The 20,072-nt window shown below is 46.9% G+C and overlaps 2 protein-coding genes across 5 annotated transcripts in view; one reads left to right on the top strand and one right to left on the bottom strand.

Annotated features, from left to right (window-relative positions):
* PIK3R4 (phosphoinositide-3-kinase regulatory subunit 4) overlaps positions 1–14,962 on the top strand; it is a 78,769-nt gene extending 63,807 nt beyond the window's left edge. For all 4 annotated transcript variants that reach the window (XM_086416223.1, XM_086416200.1, XM_086416232.1 and 1 more), the window contains 7 exons: positions 4,303–4,467; positions 6,891–7,102; positions 8,641–8,772; positions 12,508–12,608; positions 13,186–13,274; positions 13,574–13,682; positions 14,392–14,962. In XM_086416223.1, the coding sequence (XP_086272349.1) occupies positions 4,303–4,467; positions 6,891–7,102; positions 8,641–8,772; positions 12,508–12,608; positions 13,186–13,274; positions 13,574–13,682; positions 14,392–14,562 (979 nt within the window). In that variant the 3' untranslated portion in view covers positions 14,563–14,962. The remainder of the gene's footprint in view (positions 1–4,302; positions 4,468–6,890; positions 7,103–8,640; positions 8,773–12,507; positions 12,609–13,185; positions 13,275–13,573; positions 13,683–14,391) is intronic.
* A 1,472-nt stretch (positions 14,963–16,434) lies between these two features.
* Positions 16,435–20,072, bottom strand: part of LOC147378887 (collagen alpha-6(VI) chain-like) — a 172,280-nt gene continuing 168,642 nt past the window's right edge. Inside the window, exon 37 of the mRNA XM_086416185.1 lies at positions 16,435–18,281. Within this exon, the coding sequence (XP_086272311.1) occupies positions 18,062–18,281 (220 nt within the window). The 3' untranslated portion in view covers positions 16,435–18,061. The remainder of the gene's footprint in view (positions 18,282–20,072) is intronic.

Genomic DNA, 20,072 nt, shown 5'->3' with positions numbered 1-20,072 from the left:
GGGAATGTTACTGTTGAGTACATCGCTATGGAGCACAGAAGAATACTATGAACAATTGTATGCCAACAAATAAAATAACCTAGATGAAATGGACAGATTAGATTCCTAGAGAGATACAACCTATCAGAGGTAATCAATAAGAAATAGAAAACCTGAATATTTAGACCTATAACAATAAGATTAAATTAGTAATTAAAAGAAAAACTTCCTACAAAGAGAAGCCCAGGCTGAGATGATTTCATGGTGCATTCTACCAATACTTAATGAATTAACGCCCATCCTTCAAAAACTTTTTCAAAAAAAATAGATGAGGGAACATTTTGTAATTCATTCTATAAGGGCAGTGTTACCCTGATACCACAACCAGGCAAAATATATGACCAGAAAACAGTAGACCAAGATGCACAGGTAATATGGGCATTAAAATCCTCAACAAAATACTAGTAAACGGAATTCAGCATGTTCAAAGGATAATATACCATGACCAAGTGCAGTTTATCCCAAGAATGCAAACCCTTTCCAACATTTGAAAATCAGTCAGTGAATATATCACATTAATAGAATAAAGGATGAAGACCACAGATGATCTCAAAAGATTCTTAGAAAGATTTTGTTAAAATCTAACACTGTTTTATGATTAAAAGCAACTCAAGTAGTTACAGTTTAGTGCTGATAAGGACGTCTATGAAAAGCCCACTAACATCATACTTACAGACTGAACACTTGCCCGTGAGGCGAGCCATGTAAGTAAGAATGTCCACTCTGACTGCTTTCATGGTTTCTTAGTGGGGTCATTTAGATAAGGAAAAGAAATATAAGGCATCCAGGTTGGAAAGGAAGAAGTAAAATTGTATTGGCAGTCAGTAAGCAATAAAAAGAAAAACCTATTAGAACTATCAAATGAGTTCAACAAAAAGTTGTAGAACATACGATCATATTGTATTTATATGTATAAAAGTCACTTGGATTTCTGTGTGCTAACAATGAACTATGGGCTTCCCTCATAGCTCACTTGGTAAATCACCTGCCTACAATGCAGGAGACCTGGGTTCAATTCCTGGGTTGGGAAGATCCCCTGGAGAAGGAAATGGCTACCCACTCCAATATTCTTGCCTGGAGAATCCCATGGACAGAGGAGCCTGACAGGCTACAGTCCACAGACTTGGAAGAGTCTGACACAACTTAGCTGCTAAACCACCACCACCAACAGTGAACAATCCAAAGATGAACTAAAGAAAGCAATTCTGTATACAAAAGCATCAGAAACAATGAAGTACTGAAGAATAAATTTAACAGAAACATACAAGACTTGAATACTGAAAGCTACAAACATCACTGAAAGAAATATTTTAAAATATTTATAGAAGACCTAAGTAGAAACACATCCCATGTTCATTCAGTGGAAAACTTTTGCTGTTTGTTAATATAGCTGACATCCCCAAATTGATCCTCAGATTTTCCCTATGAAATTTCCAGCTGCCCTTTTCTACAGAAGTTGACATTCTGATCCTAAGATTCATGAAGATATGCAAAGGACTTAAGTAGCCAAGACAGTCTTAAGGAAATAACTGAGTTGGAGAAATCACACTCCCAGATTGGCCACCAAACTACAGCAGTCAAGACACTGTGTTACCGGCATAGGGATAAATGCATTAGTCAGTGGGCTAGAGCTGACACGCAGAGGTGCGTTTATGGTCGCTGCTTTCTGACATAGGTGCCAGGACAGCTGAGTGTGGGGAAGAACAGCCTGAACAGATGGTGTAGAGATTACTGGGCAATTGCATACAAAAGAATGGGTTTGCAGAGAATTTTTCAAAATGGATCATAGACCTGAACGTAAGAGCTAAACTGTAAAACTTGTAGAAGAAAACATAGGCATGTAATTCTTCATGACCTTGGATTTAGGCAGCCCAGATGGTAAAGAATCCACCTGCAGTGCAGGGGACCCTGGTTCGATTCCTGGGTTGGAAAGATCCGCTGGAGAAGGGATACGCTACCCACTGCCGTATTCTTGGGCTTCCCTGCTGGCTCAGCTGGTAAAGAATCCGCCTGCAATGAGGGAGACCTGGGTTCGATCCCTGGGTTAGGAAGATCCCCTGGAGACAGGAAAGGCTACCCACTCTAGTATTCTGGCCTGGAGAATTCCATGGACTGTATGGTCCACGGGGTCTCTAAGAGTCGGATACAACTGAGCAACTTTCACTTCTGAAATATGCCACCAGAAAATACAGTGACAAAAATAGATGTGATTTCATCAAAATTATGAACATTTGTACTTCAAAGGACACTGTCAAGAAAGTGAAAGGACAACCCACAGAATGAGATAAATACTCTGAATATATAAAGAACTGTTTTAACTCAACAGTAAGAAAACAAGTAATTACAAAGCAGAGGACTCAGATAGAGTTGGCCCTTCATACCTGTGGGTTCTGCAGAATCAGTCAACCAGGGATAGAATATTTTCTGTTGATATGCAACCCTTGGATACAGAGGGCCTAGAGGGACTAGTTCATTCTGATTTTAGAATCTGCTGGGGGTCCTGGAACCAGTCCCCTAAGAATATAAAGGGTAACTGGGAGGTATGCAAAAAAGGTACTCTGCATCTTTAGGGAAATACAGATCAGAACCACAGTGGGATACCACATCACACCCACTAGAATGACTAATCAAAAAGACAAGAACAAGTGCTGGAGACAGCATGGAGAAATTAGCACCTTTGTACTTTGCTGGTATGAGTGTCGAGTGATGCAGCAAGTTTGGGAAAAGGTTTGGCAGTTTCTCAAATGCTAATCATAGAGTTACCTATTACTCTGCAGTTTTACTCCTAGGTATAAACCCAAGAGAGCTGAAGACATTTGTTCACATGAAAATCTATAAATGAGTGTTCATAGTAGCATTATTCATAATAGCCAAAAAGTGGAAACCATAATGTCTATCAGCTATTGAATGGATAAGCAAATACAGTATATCCACATAATGGAATATTATTTAGCCATAGAAGGGATAAAATGCCCATGCATGCTCCAAGTCACTGAGTTGTACACTTTAAAATGTTACACTTTATGACATGTATTTCAGCAAGGCTGCTATTAAAAAGTGAACTAGAGAGGCATGATTAATATATAAAATGTTCCATATTTATTTATAAATCAAATATAAATATACTGTAATATGCATAGAAAACTCTTTGGGAAGCTATATAATAATGTCTGTAGTGTTCCTCTGTGGTTTTCCCAGGTACCTCAGTGGTAAAGAATCCGCCTAACAATGCAGGAGGCCTGGGTCCAGTCCCTGGGTCGGGAAGATCCCCTGGAGAACGAAATGGCAATCCACTCCAGTATTCCTGTCTGGGAAATCCCGTGGGCAGAGGAGCCTGGTGGGCTACAGTTCATGGGGTCGCAGAGAGTCAGACGCAACTTAGCGACTAAACAACAAAAGTGTTTCTCTCTGGGTGTTAGAATTATGTTTTTACTTCTTTTTTTTTTTTAATAGTTTTTGTATATTTAAGATGTATTAACTTGTATAATAAATTATAGAAGATAAAGGTGAATAAATTTGGTGTTTTGGGGCTTGTGACCTTTAAGGAGTGGCCGCTTAGAAGGCTGAGTATGTGACCCTTGTGGAGGGTGATGAAGGAGGAACTCTGCAGGCACCGCTCGTCACATTCAGGAAGTTCGGTGGTAAATTTAAAGGAGGGGGACAGACAGCTTGAGGGGTCAATGTGTGTGTGGGAGAGACTGAATATTACAGTAATACTGTGTGTTAATAAACGTTTCATGATTTACATGTTAATTGAGCTACACTATGTCCTGCTTAGAAATGTTGGGCTGTAAACGGGTAAACTGAGGTGCAGTGCAGGTTAAGTGGCTTGACTCAAATCATACTGGTGGTCAGTTAGTGGAACTCGGCCCTGTGATTCCCAAGCCAGTGCCGTCCTGCTGTGGCAGGCTGCATCTGCGGGATTATGGAATAACTGCAGGGGTAAGAGGAGGGCTTCAGGAATTGCAGAAAGGAAGCAAGCTGGGTCAGGCCACAGTGAGGGAAGTCCAGCTGGAAAGGAGGGTGGACAGTCTTTCCTTGATCAGAGAGAAGCGTGTGAAGACGGCCACTTGAAAATATCAGAAGGAAAGGTGGTTTTGTGCCAGTGCTTCTGAGGGGGATTATTTTTGTTACACGATCAAGGAGGGAAACAGACCTCAGAGTATCATTTTTTGTTTGTTAACAGTCCTGTGGCTGTTTAATGTCAGCGATAGTAATACTCCGTGGCTTTTCAGAAACGCAGTTCTGCTTTTCTTTGTGCAGGTCTATTCTCACCTATAGCCGAGTCGGGGGCCGTGTCAAGACGCTCACATTCTGCCAGGGTTCCCACTACTTAGCCGTAGCGTCCGATAACGGTGCCGTCCAGCTTCTCGCGATTGAGGCCTCCAAGCTGCCCAAGTCTCCCAAGATTCATCCTCTGCAAAGCAGGTATCTGTCTGTCGTTTGTGTTTTTTAAACTGCATTTGGTGTCCTGGGATAATGTAACCCTCCTTCTGTAATAGTTTGGATCAGCTGAGGGCCTGTGACAATGTACTTCTGTTTTTAAGCACATGAAATGAATAAAATTGGGTTTCCAACTCAAATCTATCACACACAGTTTGAGGAAACTATTTCTGCCAATTTGTCCAAAGGTCAGAAGGGCAGCTTTGAACATGTGGCTCATCCCAGTCTGGAATCTGAATAACCTAATTATCAGTTACATCTTCTGTCTGAGCTCTGGCTGCTGGTTTCGAAAATGTGAGTGTTCTTCATTAAAGGAAGCTCACAAGTGGTGTCAGCATTTTGTCACTTGGCAGTAAAGCCTCTGAAGTTGCTGGGAATGGAGCAGAGTGTTCAGTCATATTGTTTGCTTATCATTTTAAAAAGAAGATCCTGGCTGGCTTTATCTAAGAATTTCCTCCACTTCTTACAGATTGTGGTTGCTTGTAGATTAAACCCATGCAAGGTAAGATATTTAAAGGTCAAACAGAACAATTTTTCAGCTGACGAGTGTGTGCTGCACATGGAAAATTGCAGAAATGAGTAAGATGTGTTTGTTATACTCTCTAAGAAACGAGCCTAGTGGGAGAGGCAGACCAGCGAACAGATGACAGCATGCCCTGTGCCGGGGACGGGGGACCAGCTTACGGGTGGATCGGGGAGGCGGCCTGGAGGGGGTGCCACCCGGTGTGCCCACAGCAGGGTGGTGGCGTAGGGCGGGGTGGGCACAGTGGGGACCCTCAGGGAGGAAGCAGAGCCCCCAGATGCCTCGTCACAGTTTCAGTGGATTACAGCTCACCTCCACTGGGCAGCTGAGGAAGAAGGGGGTGACGATTGGGTCACCTGGGACTTTATTATTTCTTTGTATCATTTTGTTTATTCTTTGTTTTGCTTTTACCAATTAAGATTTTTTTTTTTTTTTTTTTAACACATTCACTAAAGAGACTTGGGCAGCTTCTGTCCAGGACCCATTATAATAATCTTGAACTAAGAAGTCCTTTCAGCAGAGAGTGGTTACAGAGCAGCCTCTGCATGGCGTAAATCTCCAGAGGGCTCTTGGCGGAGTGCATGGTGTGAGGACCCCGCAGCAGAGTATACATTTCGTGTGGGAGAGCCTTTAAGCTGACAGCACTTTTCATTGCGAATATTAGTTTTTACTGTTTACCCTGAGCAACACTTATATCTTCCCTGATGGCTCAGTTGGTAAAGAATCTGCCTGCAATACAGGAGACCCTAGTTCAATTCCTGGGTCGGCAAGATCCACTGGAGAAGGCATAGGCTACCCACTCCAGTATTCTTGGGCTTCCCTTGTGGCTCAGCTGGTAAAGAGTCCACATACAGTGTGGGAGACCTGGGTTTGATCCCTGGGTTGGGAAGATTCCCTGGAGAAGGAAAGGCTACCCACTCCAGTATTCTGGCCTGGAGAATCCTATGGGTTGTATAGTCCAAGGGGTCACAAAGAGTCAAACACAACTGAGCAACTTTGAGCAACACCGACTCTCTGGATTGGCAGGTTGCCCCAGGAGGCTTTGCCTGGCGGTGGGCGCTCCCAGGAAACCCCGAGCGGGGCGCGTATTTGGTCTGCCCGTGTCACCTTGGCTCTGAGTACTTAGGATCTGTGGATCCTTTTCACTGTTTGTTTGGCATTTGGACTTTTCATCATCACCTTAGGGAATATTGTCATTGTTAGAATGTTTATAATTGTTTGCCTAAGACAGGAGTTAGCAAGCTACAGCCAGCAGTATGGCCCATGTTAAGAATGATTTTTGCATTTTCAAAGGGTTGTTTTAAAAAAAAGAACATGCAGCAGAAATGCGTGTGGCTTTAAATCCTGGCAGATTCACTGCCCGGCTCTCACAGACAATGCTGCTGACCCTCAACAAAGCCAAAACAGCAGTGTGCAGAGGCCTGATACGCACTGACCAAGAAAGCCAGCCAGCATGTTTATGGCATTATTTTAGTTTAAAAATCCCTCAGCTTGAAAAAAAAACAAAAAACAGGTATATCAAGGAATGGAATAGTACTTACAAAGCAATCACTAATCTTATTTACTTCACTTTATTATTAGTAATAAAAGGGAGCGAATGATTGATTCATGCAGTAACAGCAATGAATCTTAAATCCTTCTTTCTAATAAAAGAAGTCATCAGCATGAGGGGAAGTGAGTGAAAGATACATGGAAGTCTGTGTACTACATTTGCAGCTCTTCTGTAGTTCTGAAGTAATTTTTTAAAAAATGCTCAACTGTCCTTGTCTTCGATGGGCCACAGAGTTTCTTGACCATGGTTAGAAGGTAGATTGATCTGCAGTGGAGGCGGGTGCTGTGTCTTTCATGATGGATGAGCCTTTGCCTCTTGACGTGTGTCTCCTAGAGTCCTAGACCAGAAGGAGGATGGCTGCGTGGTGGACCTGCATCACTTCAGCTCCGGGGCACAGTCTGTGCTGGCCTACGCCACTGTGAACGGCGCTCTGGTGGGCTGGGACCTGCGCTCCTCCAGCAACGCCTGGACGCTGAGGCACGATCTCAAGGCAGGCCTCATCACCTCCTTTGCCGTGGACATCCACCAGTGCTGGCTCTGCATCGGTAGGGAGCTGCCTTTCAGGTCCCCGCCTGGGTCTGGATGCTACTGTCAGGCGTGCCTCTTAAGAAAGCTCTTTTCCTTTGTCTTCATTGCTAATTTTCCCCTATGTTCTTTTTTCCCCCCTATAATTATTATAATACTTACATTTCAATTTTTTCATTAAAAAACAAATTTGAAAGAGTGAGGTCAATATTCAGCGCGTGTAACAATTTACTCTGTCCCTTCGTTTTTAAACGCGCCCCTACAGTGGTCAGATTTGCTGGCATTTTCTTACTCTGCCAGGGAAGCAACAGGCTGGGTTTACGGGATGAGGACATTTGAATTTGAGCAGCTCGGTTTTAAATCCCGGTAGCCACAGGCAAGCTGCTTCACCCTTCTGGTCTTACTGTTCTCGTCTTCAGATGGGCCCATTCCCTCCAAGGGCAGCTTTGAGGATTTAATGAGGTGAAAGGGCCCAGCACAGGAGGAGAGCCAAACAGTGGCCGCGGGCCTTGTGACCCCTGCCCCCGCCCTGTGACCTTGCTTCTCTCCTGTTTTAGTTTCACTGGCCCCCCTCCCCCTGCCAGGCTTTGAACCTGCCCCTTTAGAAGGTACTGGAGCTTATTCATTGTCACTCGACACTCTTTCAGAAGAATTAGACTCTGCTACGCTTGAATATTAGTTTCTGTTCAATAGATTCCCTGTCTTGAATTTGCGACATTATCAGCCCTTTATTTTATATGGTTTGTGTGAAGTGCATTATTTTTTGCCTTTTGCGAGACTAAGCTGCCCTGGCACAGGAAGATGTTGTGCCAGGCTTGGAAAAGTAGCTGTCACACGCGCCACAAGGTTAGTGAGTTGCCCCGGTGGCTCTCATGCAGCCCCACCAGCTCTGAGGGGCCTGCAGAGGGGCCAGGAGACGGAGGGGCCCGCTGCCCCTTTGGTCTTTCCCCACCCCCGTCTCCACTGGACCTGGAGACCAGCCTTGGCATTAGAGTGCACGTTATTCTTCGAGTTGGGTGGCATTCTCTCTGTGTGGTTTCAGATGTCGTGGGCACACATGCAGGCAGTCACCCCAGTGTCTGCTGTGCTCAGACAGCCATGCCTGTCTCCAGAAGGTTTCAGAGAAAAGGGCACGTGGCAGAGATTGAGCTCTGAGGACGGCTGCAGAGCTGCTGCTGCTTGAGGGCTGACTGAGATTACCGAGCGCTAGTAAACCACCTCTGGTTACTTAAGGCAGTCTGAATGTTTTGCTTTATCAGATTCATGTCTTCTCTAGGCCTTCTGGGTTTTTCCCACGGGTGCCTTCGGCAGTTAGTAAGTGTCAGTCATTAACGAGTTATTCATTCTCGCTTCACACTTGCTAGGTTTGTGGTAGCACTGTGCTAGTACTCTGTACCTTTGGGCTAAAGGTGCTGTTGGGAACCGAGGAGTGGGGCGGGCAGCTTCCCGGAAGTAAAGCCTCTTTCCTAAGTGGCCAGCCAGGTTGAACGTAACGTCAGGGGGAATCCGCACTGATGCCGAGCCTGCGGCAGTCACGTCTGCGCTTCTCCCCTCGCAGGCACGAGCAGCGGCACCATGGCCTGCTGGGACATGCGCTTCCAGCTGCCCATCTCCAGTCACTGCCACCCGTCGCGGGCCCGCGTCCGGCGCCTCTCCATGCACCCGCTCTACCAGTCCTGGGTGATCGCAGGTAGGAGGCGGGTGGGCTGGCGGGGCCGGGGCAGACGACCCTGCTGCCCAGGTTCATGACCTTAAGAGTTTTTACCTGTGAGCCAAATGCTGGCTTTTGTGGTCAGTTCTGATTCCGTGGAAGTTCCTGCCACGGATATCTCAGTGTCGTTTCTCATTTATTGTCTTTTGTGAAGTCTCATCAGTCACACCACCACCGTCCATTCCTGTCCACCACCGCTTCCTTCCCGTTGTCGTCTTTCTCCTGTGTTCCCTGTTTTTAGTTGCCATCATCTTCCTGGAAATCTGAGCTGGAAGCCTGAGGTCATCCCTCAGCTGCCATTTCTGTTGCATTTCTTGAAGCCTCCTTCCCCTTCTCTTATTGGGTGTTCAGATTTCCTTGTATAGATTCTTAGGCAAGACACTTGGGCAGCTCTTTGAAACTCATTTTTCCCAACTGTAAAATGTGGCTAAAAAACTTGTCTAGCAGAGTTGGAAGAATGTGAGGTAACACATGTCATGCATACGGTCTGGTACACAGCGAGTGCCAGATAAGCGGTGGCGCTTACCGTCTGTGTTTCCTCCTGGTCTCTTGTCTCCAGGCCCCTGCCCCCTCCTCTCCTCGCGCCCCCTCCAGGCCCCCCCGCCCCCTCCTCTCCTCGTGCCCCCTCCATTCCCCCGCCCCCTCCTCTCCTCGCGCCCCCTCCAGGCCCGCCCCCCGCCCCCTCCCCCTCACGCCCCCTCCATTCCCCCACCCCCTCCTCTCCTCGCGCCCCCTCCAGGCCCGCCCCCCGCCCCCTCCCCCTCACGCCCCCTCCATTCCCCCGCCCCCTCCTCTCCTCGCGCCCCCTCCAGGCCCGCCCCCCGCCCCCTCCCCCTCGCGCCCCCTCCATTCCCCCGCCCCCTCCTCTCCTCCCGCCCCCTCCTCTCCTCGCGCCCCCTCCAGGCCCCCCCGCCCCCTCCTCTCCTCGCGCCCCCTCCATTTCCCCGCCCCTCCTCTCCTCGCACCCCCTCCAGGCCCCGCGCCCCCTCCATTCCCCCGCCCCCTCCTCTCCTCGCGTCCCCTTCAGGCCCCCCGCCCGCTCCTCTCCTCGCGCCCCCTCCATTCCCCCGGCCGCTCCTCTCCTCGCGCCGCCTCCATTCCCGCGCCCCCTCCATCCCCCCGCCCCTCCTCTCCATGACGCCTGCTGTCACGGTCACTCACGCTGCCTCCTCCCATGGCCATGACACATCCTGCGTCTTACAGGACTTGGTGCTTGCTTGGTTGATCATTTCCTCTCTCTGAAACACTTTCCTTGTTTGATATTGAGGACGTCACTCTCTAGGTTCTTTTGTTGATTTATTTGCTATTTTTTCCCCTTTTCCTACTTTTAATCTGTGGCCAGCCCGAGGGCTTAGTCTTGGTCCTTCTGTGCTGTCTCCCTGTGTGAGCACATCCAGTCCCAGGCAAAACAGTACCAAATTTATTCATGTTTTTATATCTACCTATTTAAAATCTTCCCTAAAAGCTGTGGTACACACAATGGAATACTACTCAGCTATAAAAAGGAACACATTTGTCACTTCTAATGAGGTGGGTAAACCTGAAGCCTATTATACGGAGTGAGTAAGTGAGAAAGACAAAGACAAATACTGTCTGTTAACCCACGGATATGGAATTTAGAACACGGTGCTGATATCCTCCATGCAGGGCAGCAGAGGAGACGCAGACGCAAAGGACAGACCTTTGGACTCTGGGAGAAGGCGAGGGTGGGATGAATCGAGAGAATAGCATTGAAACATGTGTATCACCATGTGTGAAACAGACGGCAGGGCAGGTTCCATGCGTGAAGCAGAGCCTCAGAGCCGGTGCTCTGGGACCACCCAGAGGGATGGGGTGGGAGAGGGGTTCGGGATCAGGACACACATGTATGCTGTTTGGCAGAGGCCGTCACAATATTGTGGAGTAGTTATCCTCCAATTAAAATAAATTAATTAAAAAATTAAAGACAGTTAAGAACAGAAGTGCTTTGTCACTCACAAAGAGAAAATTTGTAATACTGATCTTTGAAGATTTGCTTCAGCACCTCAGCCTCCCTGTGTATTGAGAAGGGCATAGGTTTCTAAAGACACGGAAACTGATGCAAAGGAAAGCAGTTAGTGAGCTGCTTATCTGGATATCTGCTCGTTTTGTTGGTCTTCTACTTTTCAAGTTCAGTTTGGCTCATTATTTTTTGAAGGGTGACAACTTAGTCAACAAAGATTGTTCAACATTAGTACCTAAGATCATATCACTCCTGTTAAATCTCAACATCATTTTTAATAATAAAAGTCTAATAATTAGAAAATAAAATCTTCCCTAAGATGTCTGACAGCCAGCTGAAACTTGACCTGCCCAAGCCGGACCCTTCGTCTCCTGTCCACCCGCCCCCCACCCACCGCCGCCTCCCCCCAGACAAGCTCGCTCCACCTGCAGTATCGTCCCAGGAAATGGCAGCCGACTCAGCTTGAAGCTCCCGAGGAACCCTGACATCGTCCTTGGTTTCTTTTCCCTTTCTCTTCCCACTTCCCATCCATCAGCCAGCTCTGTGTGTCCTGCCTTAAAGTGTGTCCAGAGCCGACCCCCTTGTACGGTTCCCACCACCGTCCCCTCTCCCAGATGACAGCGTGTCGTGTTCCTATTAATGAGTCGCTCCTCCTAGCCTGTTCTTTCTTCTGCTCCATACCTGCCAGTGCCTCCCACGGAACAGCCCAGCTCATCCCCATGGCCTGGAGGCTCTATGGGCCCTGTTCCTGCTTCCTCACGACCCTCTTGGCCAGTCCCAGCAGGAATCAGATGGCATGCCCAGAGTTGGGTCATTTGAGGAGGATGTACCATCCAGGGACTGTTTCCAAAGGTGCACTGAAACGGTTCCAGCCACAGGGGCTTTCTGAACTTTTCCTTGAGCTAGGGCAGATTCCTGCTTTAGGGCCTCTGCGTTTTTGTGAGATTGTTGTCACCACTAGGGTGTGAGTTCTGTGAAAAGGAATTTTCTTTTTTTTTTTTTTTTTTTGCATTATTTGTCCTCTCTTCCTCAGGACCTAGGACCGAGACTGGCTCACAGTAAACATAGTCAGTTCAGTAAACATTAGTGAAGAAGTGAAGGCTGGGGTATTGTCACTCCTCAGAACACTGCTCAAAAGTACTTTCGAGAAAGCCCCTCCTAGGCCTGCAGGGACCATTCCCCAGCATCTCCCTCTGCCCTTCCTTGCGCTCTCCCCATCACAGACGTGCCCCAGTCAGACCATGACACTCGGACACGGGTGTGTGTGCTTTGCTCCTTCCATCCTGTCTGCCCCCCGTGATTTTCGTGTCCCCTGTGTCTGTCCCAGTGACACACTCCTCAAAGCGGCCTCCATCTCGCCCACCGGATGTGACCTTTCCTTCTTGAGTGCACATGGACTTTTGCATTCTCTCTTCTGTGCTCATTGTCTTACGCTTTGTATTTTTTTCTTTCCTGCTAGACTGTAGGTTTCTTGAGGGCAGAATCTGCTTTCCACCTGACATTTCTCTACACTCAGCTCGACACCAGTAAAATACTGACCAGTAGGTTAGCAGAAACATTTCTTTTTGGCACTTCAGTGTGGAGGCAGGGTCACAGCATGACTTAAAGTGTCTGTGAGCATTTCCTACAGGATGGGGAGCAAATGGAAATGTGTGCAGGCTAACTTCCTCTGCCAGGACGTGGACTCGCTGAGCGGAGCCCTCGTCCGAGTAACACTGGCCTGTCTCTCTCAGCTGTCCAGGGCAACAACGAGGTGTCCATGTGGGACATGGAGACAGGCGACCGAAGGTTCACGCTCTGGGCCAGCAGTGCTCCCCCGCTGTCCGAGTTACAGGTAAGGCCATCTCCCACATCCCCAGCTTGGCTGGGCGTCTCTGCCAGCCGTGGTCCTTGTTGGGCTTTGGGGTTGTGCCTTAAGCTTGGGTTTTTACTAAGTAAGTGTTAAGCGGGCTTTGCTGCCCTCTGCTTTCCAGTTCCCCAAGTCTGCTTCTGTGGGTGTTCTAGCTCCCAGCCCCATAAGGTGTGTGATGTTTCTTTGGAACCCAATAGAATCTGGGTTAATTAGAAAAGGAAAGATTAAAGCTTAGATCATTAGAAAAATGGAACGTGACCCTGTCATACATAACTTTTTAAAGCTGCTTTGTTGGGGCAGAGGGTAGGAAAGTTTTTTCTCTCCTTTAGTTGGGATCCTTCTCATTCCCAATGGAAAGTTTTAGGAAGCTGAGGAGGCTTTGCTTCTTCATTCAGGGTGATACAGAACAAATGTATTTTAAATTCCCAAAGAAAGATTTAAGACATAAGTGATCTGTCTCTGGTCTCTTCAGTTAACTGCTAATAGCTGACTTATCTCTAGAAATGGCTGCATCCTTCATGGGCAACATTTGACTCTCTATTTCTTTACTTCCTTTAAGCCTTCTTCTCACAGTGTCCACGGGCTCTACTGTAGTCCTGCGGATGGGAACCCCATCCTGCTAACGGCCGGCTCAGACATGAAAATAAGGTACAGTAAAGAGACTTCATATTCAGCACTTGAAAGGAGAAGGGCAGTTAAATGTGTGAATACCGTGGTTACCACAAGGTGGTGTTTACTGCAGATACCAGCAGTGGGATGATGTTTGCAGTCATCCACACCCTGCAGGGACAGCTGTTAATACTTCATTTGTAACTGATTTTAGGCTCTTCTAGAAAATCTCTATTTCAAACACAGAAGAGGACACACCAGCATTGACGAGTGTCAGTCAGTGATCAGCCGTCCCTTGTCTCCTGCGACACAATGACCCCTTCTCTCCTCCTCCGCAGGTTTTGGGACCTGGCCTACCCAGAGAGGTCCTACATCGTCGCGGGGAGCGCGGGCTCCCCGTCCGTGTCCTACTACAGGAAGGTCATTGAAGGCACTGAAGTTGTCCAGGTATCAGCGTTCCTTGCTTTCCTGTCAACTCTTGTAGGAACAAAAACGGCTGACATAAATATCATAAATGGCTTTGCCCAAGAGTGGCAGTATTTCTTTGAATTTAAAAAATTTTTATTTTCTCTTGACTTTTCTGTATTTTTAAAATCGAGTTTACTAAGGTAGAATAAACATAGAAAGTGCACATATAATTACATGAGCCAAAGTAAGCACTTTGAACACTTGCCGGGTCCTTTATAAAAACTCCGTGCCTTTATCATCTTCCTTCCGCAAATGAGAAAGTTGAGCACATCGAGGTTGTGTCGCTCATCTCAGGTCAGCTGGCTTGTAAGCGGCAGTGCGGGGACTCATGAGTGGCAGCGAGCTTCGGGAGGGCTGGAGCGTCTGACACATACGTGTGTCCAAGCCTGGGTCGTCACTGCCTCTCAGTTCTTCCCCTTTGTTCTTTGAAGCTGACAGAGGTAGCACTCACAGGTTATCAGCCTGTCTGTAAGTTTCCATGTCTGTAAGTGGTGCTTATGGAGTCCAGGGACTGGACACCTAGACCCTCACTTTGGACTCCCCTGCGGTGCCTCTGTGAAGCGTGGCTCCTTCGAACCAGCACCAGCCTAAACAAAGAGCAGTGCTCCTTAGAAGCAGGGGTGCGGACAGGCGGCAGGATGTGCTCCCGCCTTTGACTGTGGCCTTCTTGCTTTTAACCACCACACAGGAGATTCAGAACAAGCAGAAGGTGGGACCGAGTGACGACGGCCCACGGAGGGGCCCGGAGTCCCTGCCTGTGGGCCACCACGATATCATCACGGACGTCGCCACCTTCCAGACCACGCAGGGCTTCATCGTGACCGCCTCTAGGGACGGCATTGTTAAGGTTTGGAAGTGAAGCCCGGGAGATGTGTGTAATTTGCAAAAACACAGCAATACCCTGTGACTCGAGAAAAAGTGTTTTTAGAGAACAGAGTGAGTGCAGATCCCTTTGCTTAGTTTTCAGAATCATGGCTATTATTTCATGATTAAACAGATCCCATGCAAGGTGGCTAAGGAACTTGCTGGCATCCTTGTGTGTGTCTCAGCTGGAATTAGCTAGACAGCAGTATCTGGCGCTTTTCTTACTGTATATATCACAGAGATAAGGAATTTAAAATGACTTACACGATCTCAATTTACTTTGTATTAAAGACAGTTGAAAGTTGGTTGTAAGCTATTACAATGTAAACGCATTTTTCTTTTGCTATTAAAAATGTTATTCAAACCAGCCAATAAACTGTAGTCAAGCATCTTAAGGGGGTTTTGTGTGTTTTTGTTGGTGTTTTTAACGATAAACGTGGGCAGAATAACCTTCAGCGGTGTGTGGACCCGTGTCACAGGCACTCCTGTGGCATGCGTCCTGCTCCGGCCCATCTTTCCTCCCTTGTGTTTGAGAGCCATCCTTCTTAGATGTTTAACCCTGGAGACTTGATCTCCTGTGCATCAGCTCCAGAGAAATGTGTCTCTTCTTGGTCATCATGACTGTTTTTTTATAGTTTCTACTATAAATTCTGAAACTTGGCCCATCAACTTGCTTTTATCCAGTGTGCGTTATTTATTAAATGCACGAAGAGAGAAAAATAAAAAGATTAAGCTGTTAAAAACATGCCAAAATTTATATTTTCAAGAGTCCAAAATTTGGTCTTCCCCACTAAAATGAACCCTTCAAATTTATCGATCACTGTTAGCACAGGAACTTCTCCATCCACATCTCACTGTCCATCCACTTGCCAAAGGGTTTATGGTGTTCAGAAATATTTTGATTTGAAATTAGCGTGAGTCTGTAAAAGCAAGTTGAACCGATAACCTGAGTCCAGGGAAAATACTTGTTTAAGAAGTATGCCAAAAATTTCCCTTTCTGTAATTATGTACCTAACTTAGTGCAGGGCACGGGGTTCAGTGCCCTTGGTGTTGAGACACGAGAACAGTGACGCAGTCGGGCAGCCCCGTCAGGTCAGGACTGGGCCGGGCGCCAGCGGATCGCCCAAACTTGCAGGTTTCACGTGGGCACTGCCACGTTGCAGAGCCTGTTTCCCTTAAGCTCTGCTGAGACCACATGGGCAGAGTTTCTAGCTACTAAGTCAGGTTTAGAGTCTGAAGAGGTTGGGGGAAGTTTTTGAGACATCAGCTTAGGCTGAAAAGGGGCCTCAAGCCTGGAGCCGTTAGCTAAGCCACAAAGGGACAGACTTGGAGATCCCGAGGGGACAGATGGAGCCGCCGCCCGTTTCTCCCCGTCTTCCTCGACTTACTCTCCCCACTTAAATAACACTCCACCCTCCACTGCTTTAAAAAAGGCCCTTTGGTTGAATCGTTTGAGTGTTACCGCCTGCTGCCACAGTAAGTTTGCATCTCTTTTGGACATCCATAGGTTTGTTTTTTAATACATTTGACTCATATTCAGTGCAGAGATAATAGAAGAAATTGTCCTTTATAGTCAGTTAATTTGATTTTCTATATCAAGAGCATTGCTGCTTATTTTGTGTGATTCTTGGTTTAAAAAGGTTTTTATTTAATTTATAGTTTGTGGTACTTGCCCTTTTAAGAGAAAGAGATAAATCACGGAAAAATGCTAATATTAGGGATTAATATTTTTTAAAGGAACTTAATATTTACATTATGTTTTCAGACCCCTTACTAACTAATGATTAAAAATATGCTGCAAAATGCTAAAAGAATCTCAAATCACCAACAGGATATTTGTTTGGCGTACTTACCAATACAGAGAGGCTAGACAAATAATATTTTAATAGTATTTCCAACAATAAACAACAAGAAAAGGAATTTTTGCTTAATCCAAAGCTAACCAGGAAAATCCCTTTTATTCAAATACCTCTTACATATTGCTCATCAATTTCCAGTACTTGAATTTTTCCTGAACCCCTAAGCACCATTTAGGATACACAAAGAAGGCCAATGTGCTGTATTCTTCTCTGTTACCTGAGTGTGGATACAACGGTTTAACTCCTTGCTCTTTGGAGACATTGGGAGCCGTTTCTATGGAGTTGCCTGGGGAAGGATGGCAGGCGTGATCTGGAGCAAACACTGCAGATGGCTCTTCCCCAGGTTTTGTGAGCAGAGGCATAAAGAGGAGAGTCGGGATCCCTGCTGGTCTTGGTGTCCGTAGCCGTGTGCTTCACCCACCCCTGCAGGGCTCCCCTCTCCCCGGAGACCACGGCCATCAACGCGGCCAGGCTCCTGTGACCGGCTGTGGAGCAAGCTCTGAGAACTTGACTTTATGTCTAAATTGAGTACTGCTCCTTCAGTGTTTAGTTGATTAAAAATTCGGTGTGTGCTCTGGATGGGAGTGAGAAGAAAGAGCCACCCGAGATGCACTTTGAAGACCTGCCTGCTGTCACTCACAGTGATCTCTTTTTGCATTTCCCCTGCCCGCGCCCCCGTAAGAATTTGTAGATGAGGACAAGGACACCTTTGTCTTTTCCAAACTCAGTGTGCACTTAAGCCCTGTTTAGATCTCTGCCTGTCCTCTTTGGTGCTGCTTACGATTAACAGGAGCTACCTGGCCGGCAACGCAGAGCTTCACCCATGACGTGCTCGGTCTTTACTGTTCTTGCCTGAGCATACACAGGTTAGTTAATAATAATGAAGATGACAGTAATGGGAAAGCAGAAAAGTACTATCAAAATACTGCTTATGTTCTGAGCAAATATGAGTTGATTTTCAGCGAGTTTAAACACGATTGGGAGCTGGGGAAGTTCACCTCTGTTTCTGTCCAAGCCAAGAATACACAAGGTGGAGGAAGTCTTCGAGCACAAGCCTGTTGGAGGTCCAGTCAGTCCCGGCAGACAGAGGTGGGTTGAAACAGAATCGTGTGGGAGGTCAGATTTTCAAAGTTAGGCATACAAATAGCATTGCTTTCTAGGGTTGATGCTGAGATCTTCCAAAACATGAACCTTTGGCTAAGTAGATGAGAGTTCATCAGTCCTAAGCTGAGAAGCAAGGGCTCGGCCTGTAGAAGGTGGACTAGACGCAGAAATGCAGTTTCAAAAGCATGAGCGCTGGCCCGTGTGCACACATGCATACGTGATGCAACATTTATCTTCAAATCGAATCTCCATGAGACCTCACAACACTCCTCTTATTCTTCTGTCTTTTGATGATAACAGTTCTTGAACATACCCGGCTCTGAGTGCTAGAATTATCAGGAATGGTCAAATAAATGCACAAGATATATCTTACTGCCAATGAGTGCAAGGGGTCAAGTTGCACGGTGACCCACCACCTGTGGCATGTTCAGACTGGGCCTCGGATGCAGGGAGAAATGCAAGTAAAGTTGCCCGACGTCGTGACTGTGAATGCAGTTGTCTGAGCCCAGAGTCTGACCACGCTCCCTGAGATTACACTCTCTGAGCGCTTCGTTTAGCATGTTGTTTGGGAGCTGCTTTTATCACCCTTTTTCCATTTTCGAAGACGTGGAATATGTTTCTGGTAAAATTTTGAACGGTACCATCTCTGCCGCCTCTTGCTATTCTTGAAAAGTAATTTTTGTATTGAAAGAACTTCGCCTTCTGCAATGCAGCTTCTTTGAGGGTAGCTCTGTGTGGCCCAGGAACAACGCTACACAGAGAGACAACATAGGAGATAAATATTACCGTGTCAGCTGGAGCGGACTCAGCATTAACCTGTCTTCCTAATGGTCGTGGACCCATTCTTTGCTTTATCCTTCTTCAGGGTAAATGCACTGAGATGATTCAGTGGGGGATGAATAAGACACCTTGTCAAAGTGCCCAAAAGTATAACTTTCACAGCAACGTTTCTTTTTCGTGGAGCATGTTCTACCCAGAACTTCATATGATTGGCTTCTGTTCACCCAGATTTTGGTTCGAGTGGTACCTCGTTAGAGACCACCATATGTACAGGTGTCCCTGCCCCAGACACTCAGCGCTACATGCTCTTACTTTTTTCCTAACTTAACAACTATCTGAGTTTTTACTCCTAAACTTCTTTGTGATTTCCCCACCCTCCCACCACCCCAGACGGAAAGTGTCATGAAGCCATATCTGGTCACTATAGTTACCCCAGGAAACCAGAGGCGTGCTTAGCACACATTAGCTATCAGTACTGATCCAGTGAAAGCATGGATGAATTCCTCTTCCTTCCCCCTTCTTTCCTCCTGTTTCCCTCCCACCCATCCATCATCCATCCATCCAAAGGTTCACGCTCTAACGAAAGCACTGTGTTAGGTACAGTGGGGGATGCAGACGTAGCGCCCAGTCTGGCAGGCACGCCGGTGTTTGGTTGGGAGTCGAGAGTAATCCAACAAAAAAATGGAGCTAGGGTCAGACCCAGAGAGGCCTTGAATGCCAGACCGGCGAGTCGGGGAAGTCAGAAGCTGAGTGCTGCTGACCACAAGTCCTAGCCTGTCCCATCGAGCTTTCTGTGCTGGTGGAAAGGTCCCCTGGGCTGCACTGGCCGGGCAGCCGCTGCCCCGTGTGCAATCGAGCACTTGAAATGTGGGTAGTGTGAAGAGGAAGTGAATTTTTAGATTTTTTTAGTTGAAAGCTGGTGGCAACAGAAGTGGACAGCACGGACAGGGAGCTGTTTCCGACCTTATCTTACAGGGAGGCCGTGGAAAGAGCCGTGGGTCCTGAAACACTCTTGTATTCTAGGTCCTCTAGTTGTTAGCTGAGCAGCCCACTCAACTAGAGGGATCCTTGTTTCTTCAGGTGGAAAGTCAGAATACAAACCACCAGTGCTGTGAGAGACAAAGCCCCAAGGTGTCAGCTGCTCAGACATGAGTATGGGGCTCGTGGGAGGCAGAGCTGAGGCTACAACCAGATTCTTCTGAGAGTAAGAGTCCTGTGTTACTTCCGTGAAACTAGGTTTTTACCCAGGAAACTACAGAGGACTCTCACAATATTTGGAATAAGAAAGTGAAAAGATGAACGTCATGCTGTCAGAAGACCTGGATGCACGGGTGCAGGGCCGCAGGAGGGCAGGTTGCCAGGGGCAGAAGTTAGAAAGCTATGAACTCTTCATGAATACTTTTAAATTAAAAATGAGAGGGGCCTGGTGGCATAGGAGAGGCTCACTGTGTTTTGATTGCGGAAGACTCATACGTGAGAACTGCAAAATGTTGAGCCCAGGAGGACAGCAGCAGCCGCTCACCACATTCACCACAGTCCCTTCCTCTGTGTCTGGATTTTTCTGCTTTGTCCAGCTGTCAATCCGATCTCTCTCACAAAAGCATCGTGATTTAGAAAATGAGTAAGTAAAGGCCGTAAAAAGAAGTGAAAGTTATCTTGCTGCCCGCTTTCTCTCTCTCACACACTCACGTTTTCTTCTTTCATCTGTAGTGAGGGTTGTGGGTAAGGGAGACATCAGACCAACAGATAAGTCCTGTAACAC

This window comes from Bos grunniens, chromosome 1 (genome assembly GCF_055505025.1).
Source record: "Bos grunniens cultivar Pamir isolate PY7600 chromosome 1, Bosgru_T2T1.0, whole genome shotgun sequence".
Lineage (NCBI taxonomy): Eukaryota > Metazoa > Chordata > Mammalia > Artiodactyla > Bovidae > Bos > Bos grunniens.
The sequence above is the reverse complement of the archived record's forward strand: the minus strand, read 5'-3'. Positions and strand labels throughout refer to the sequence as shown.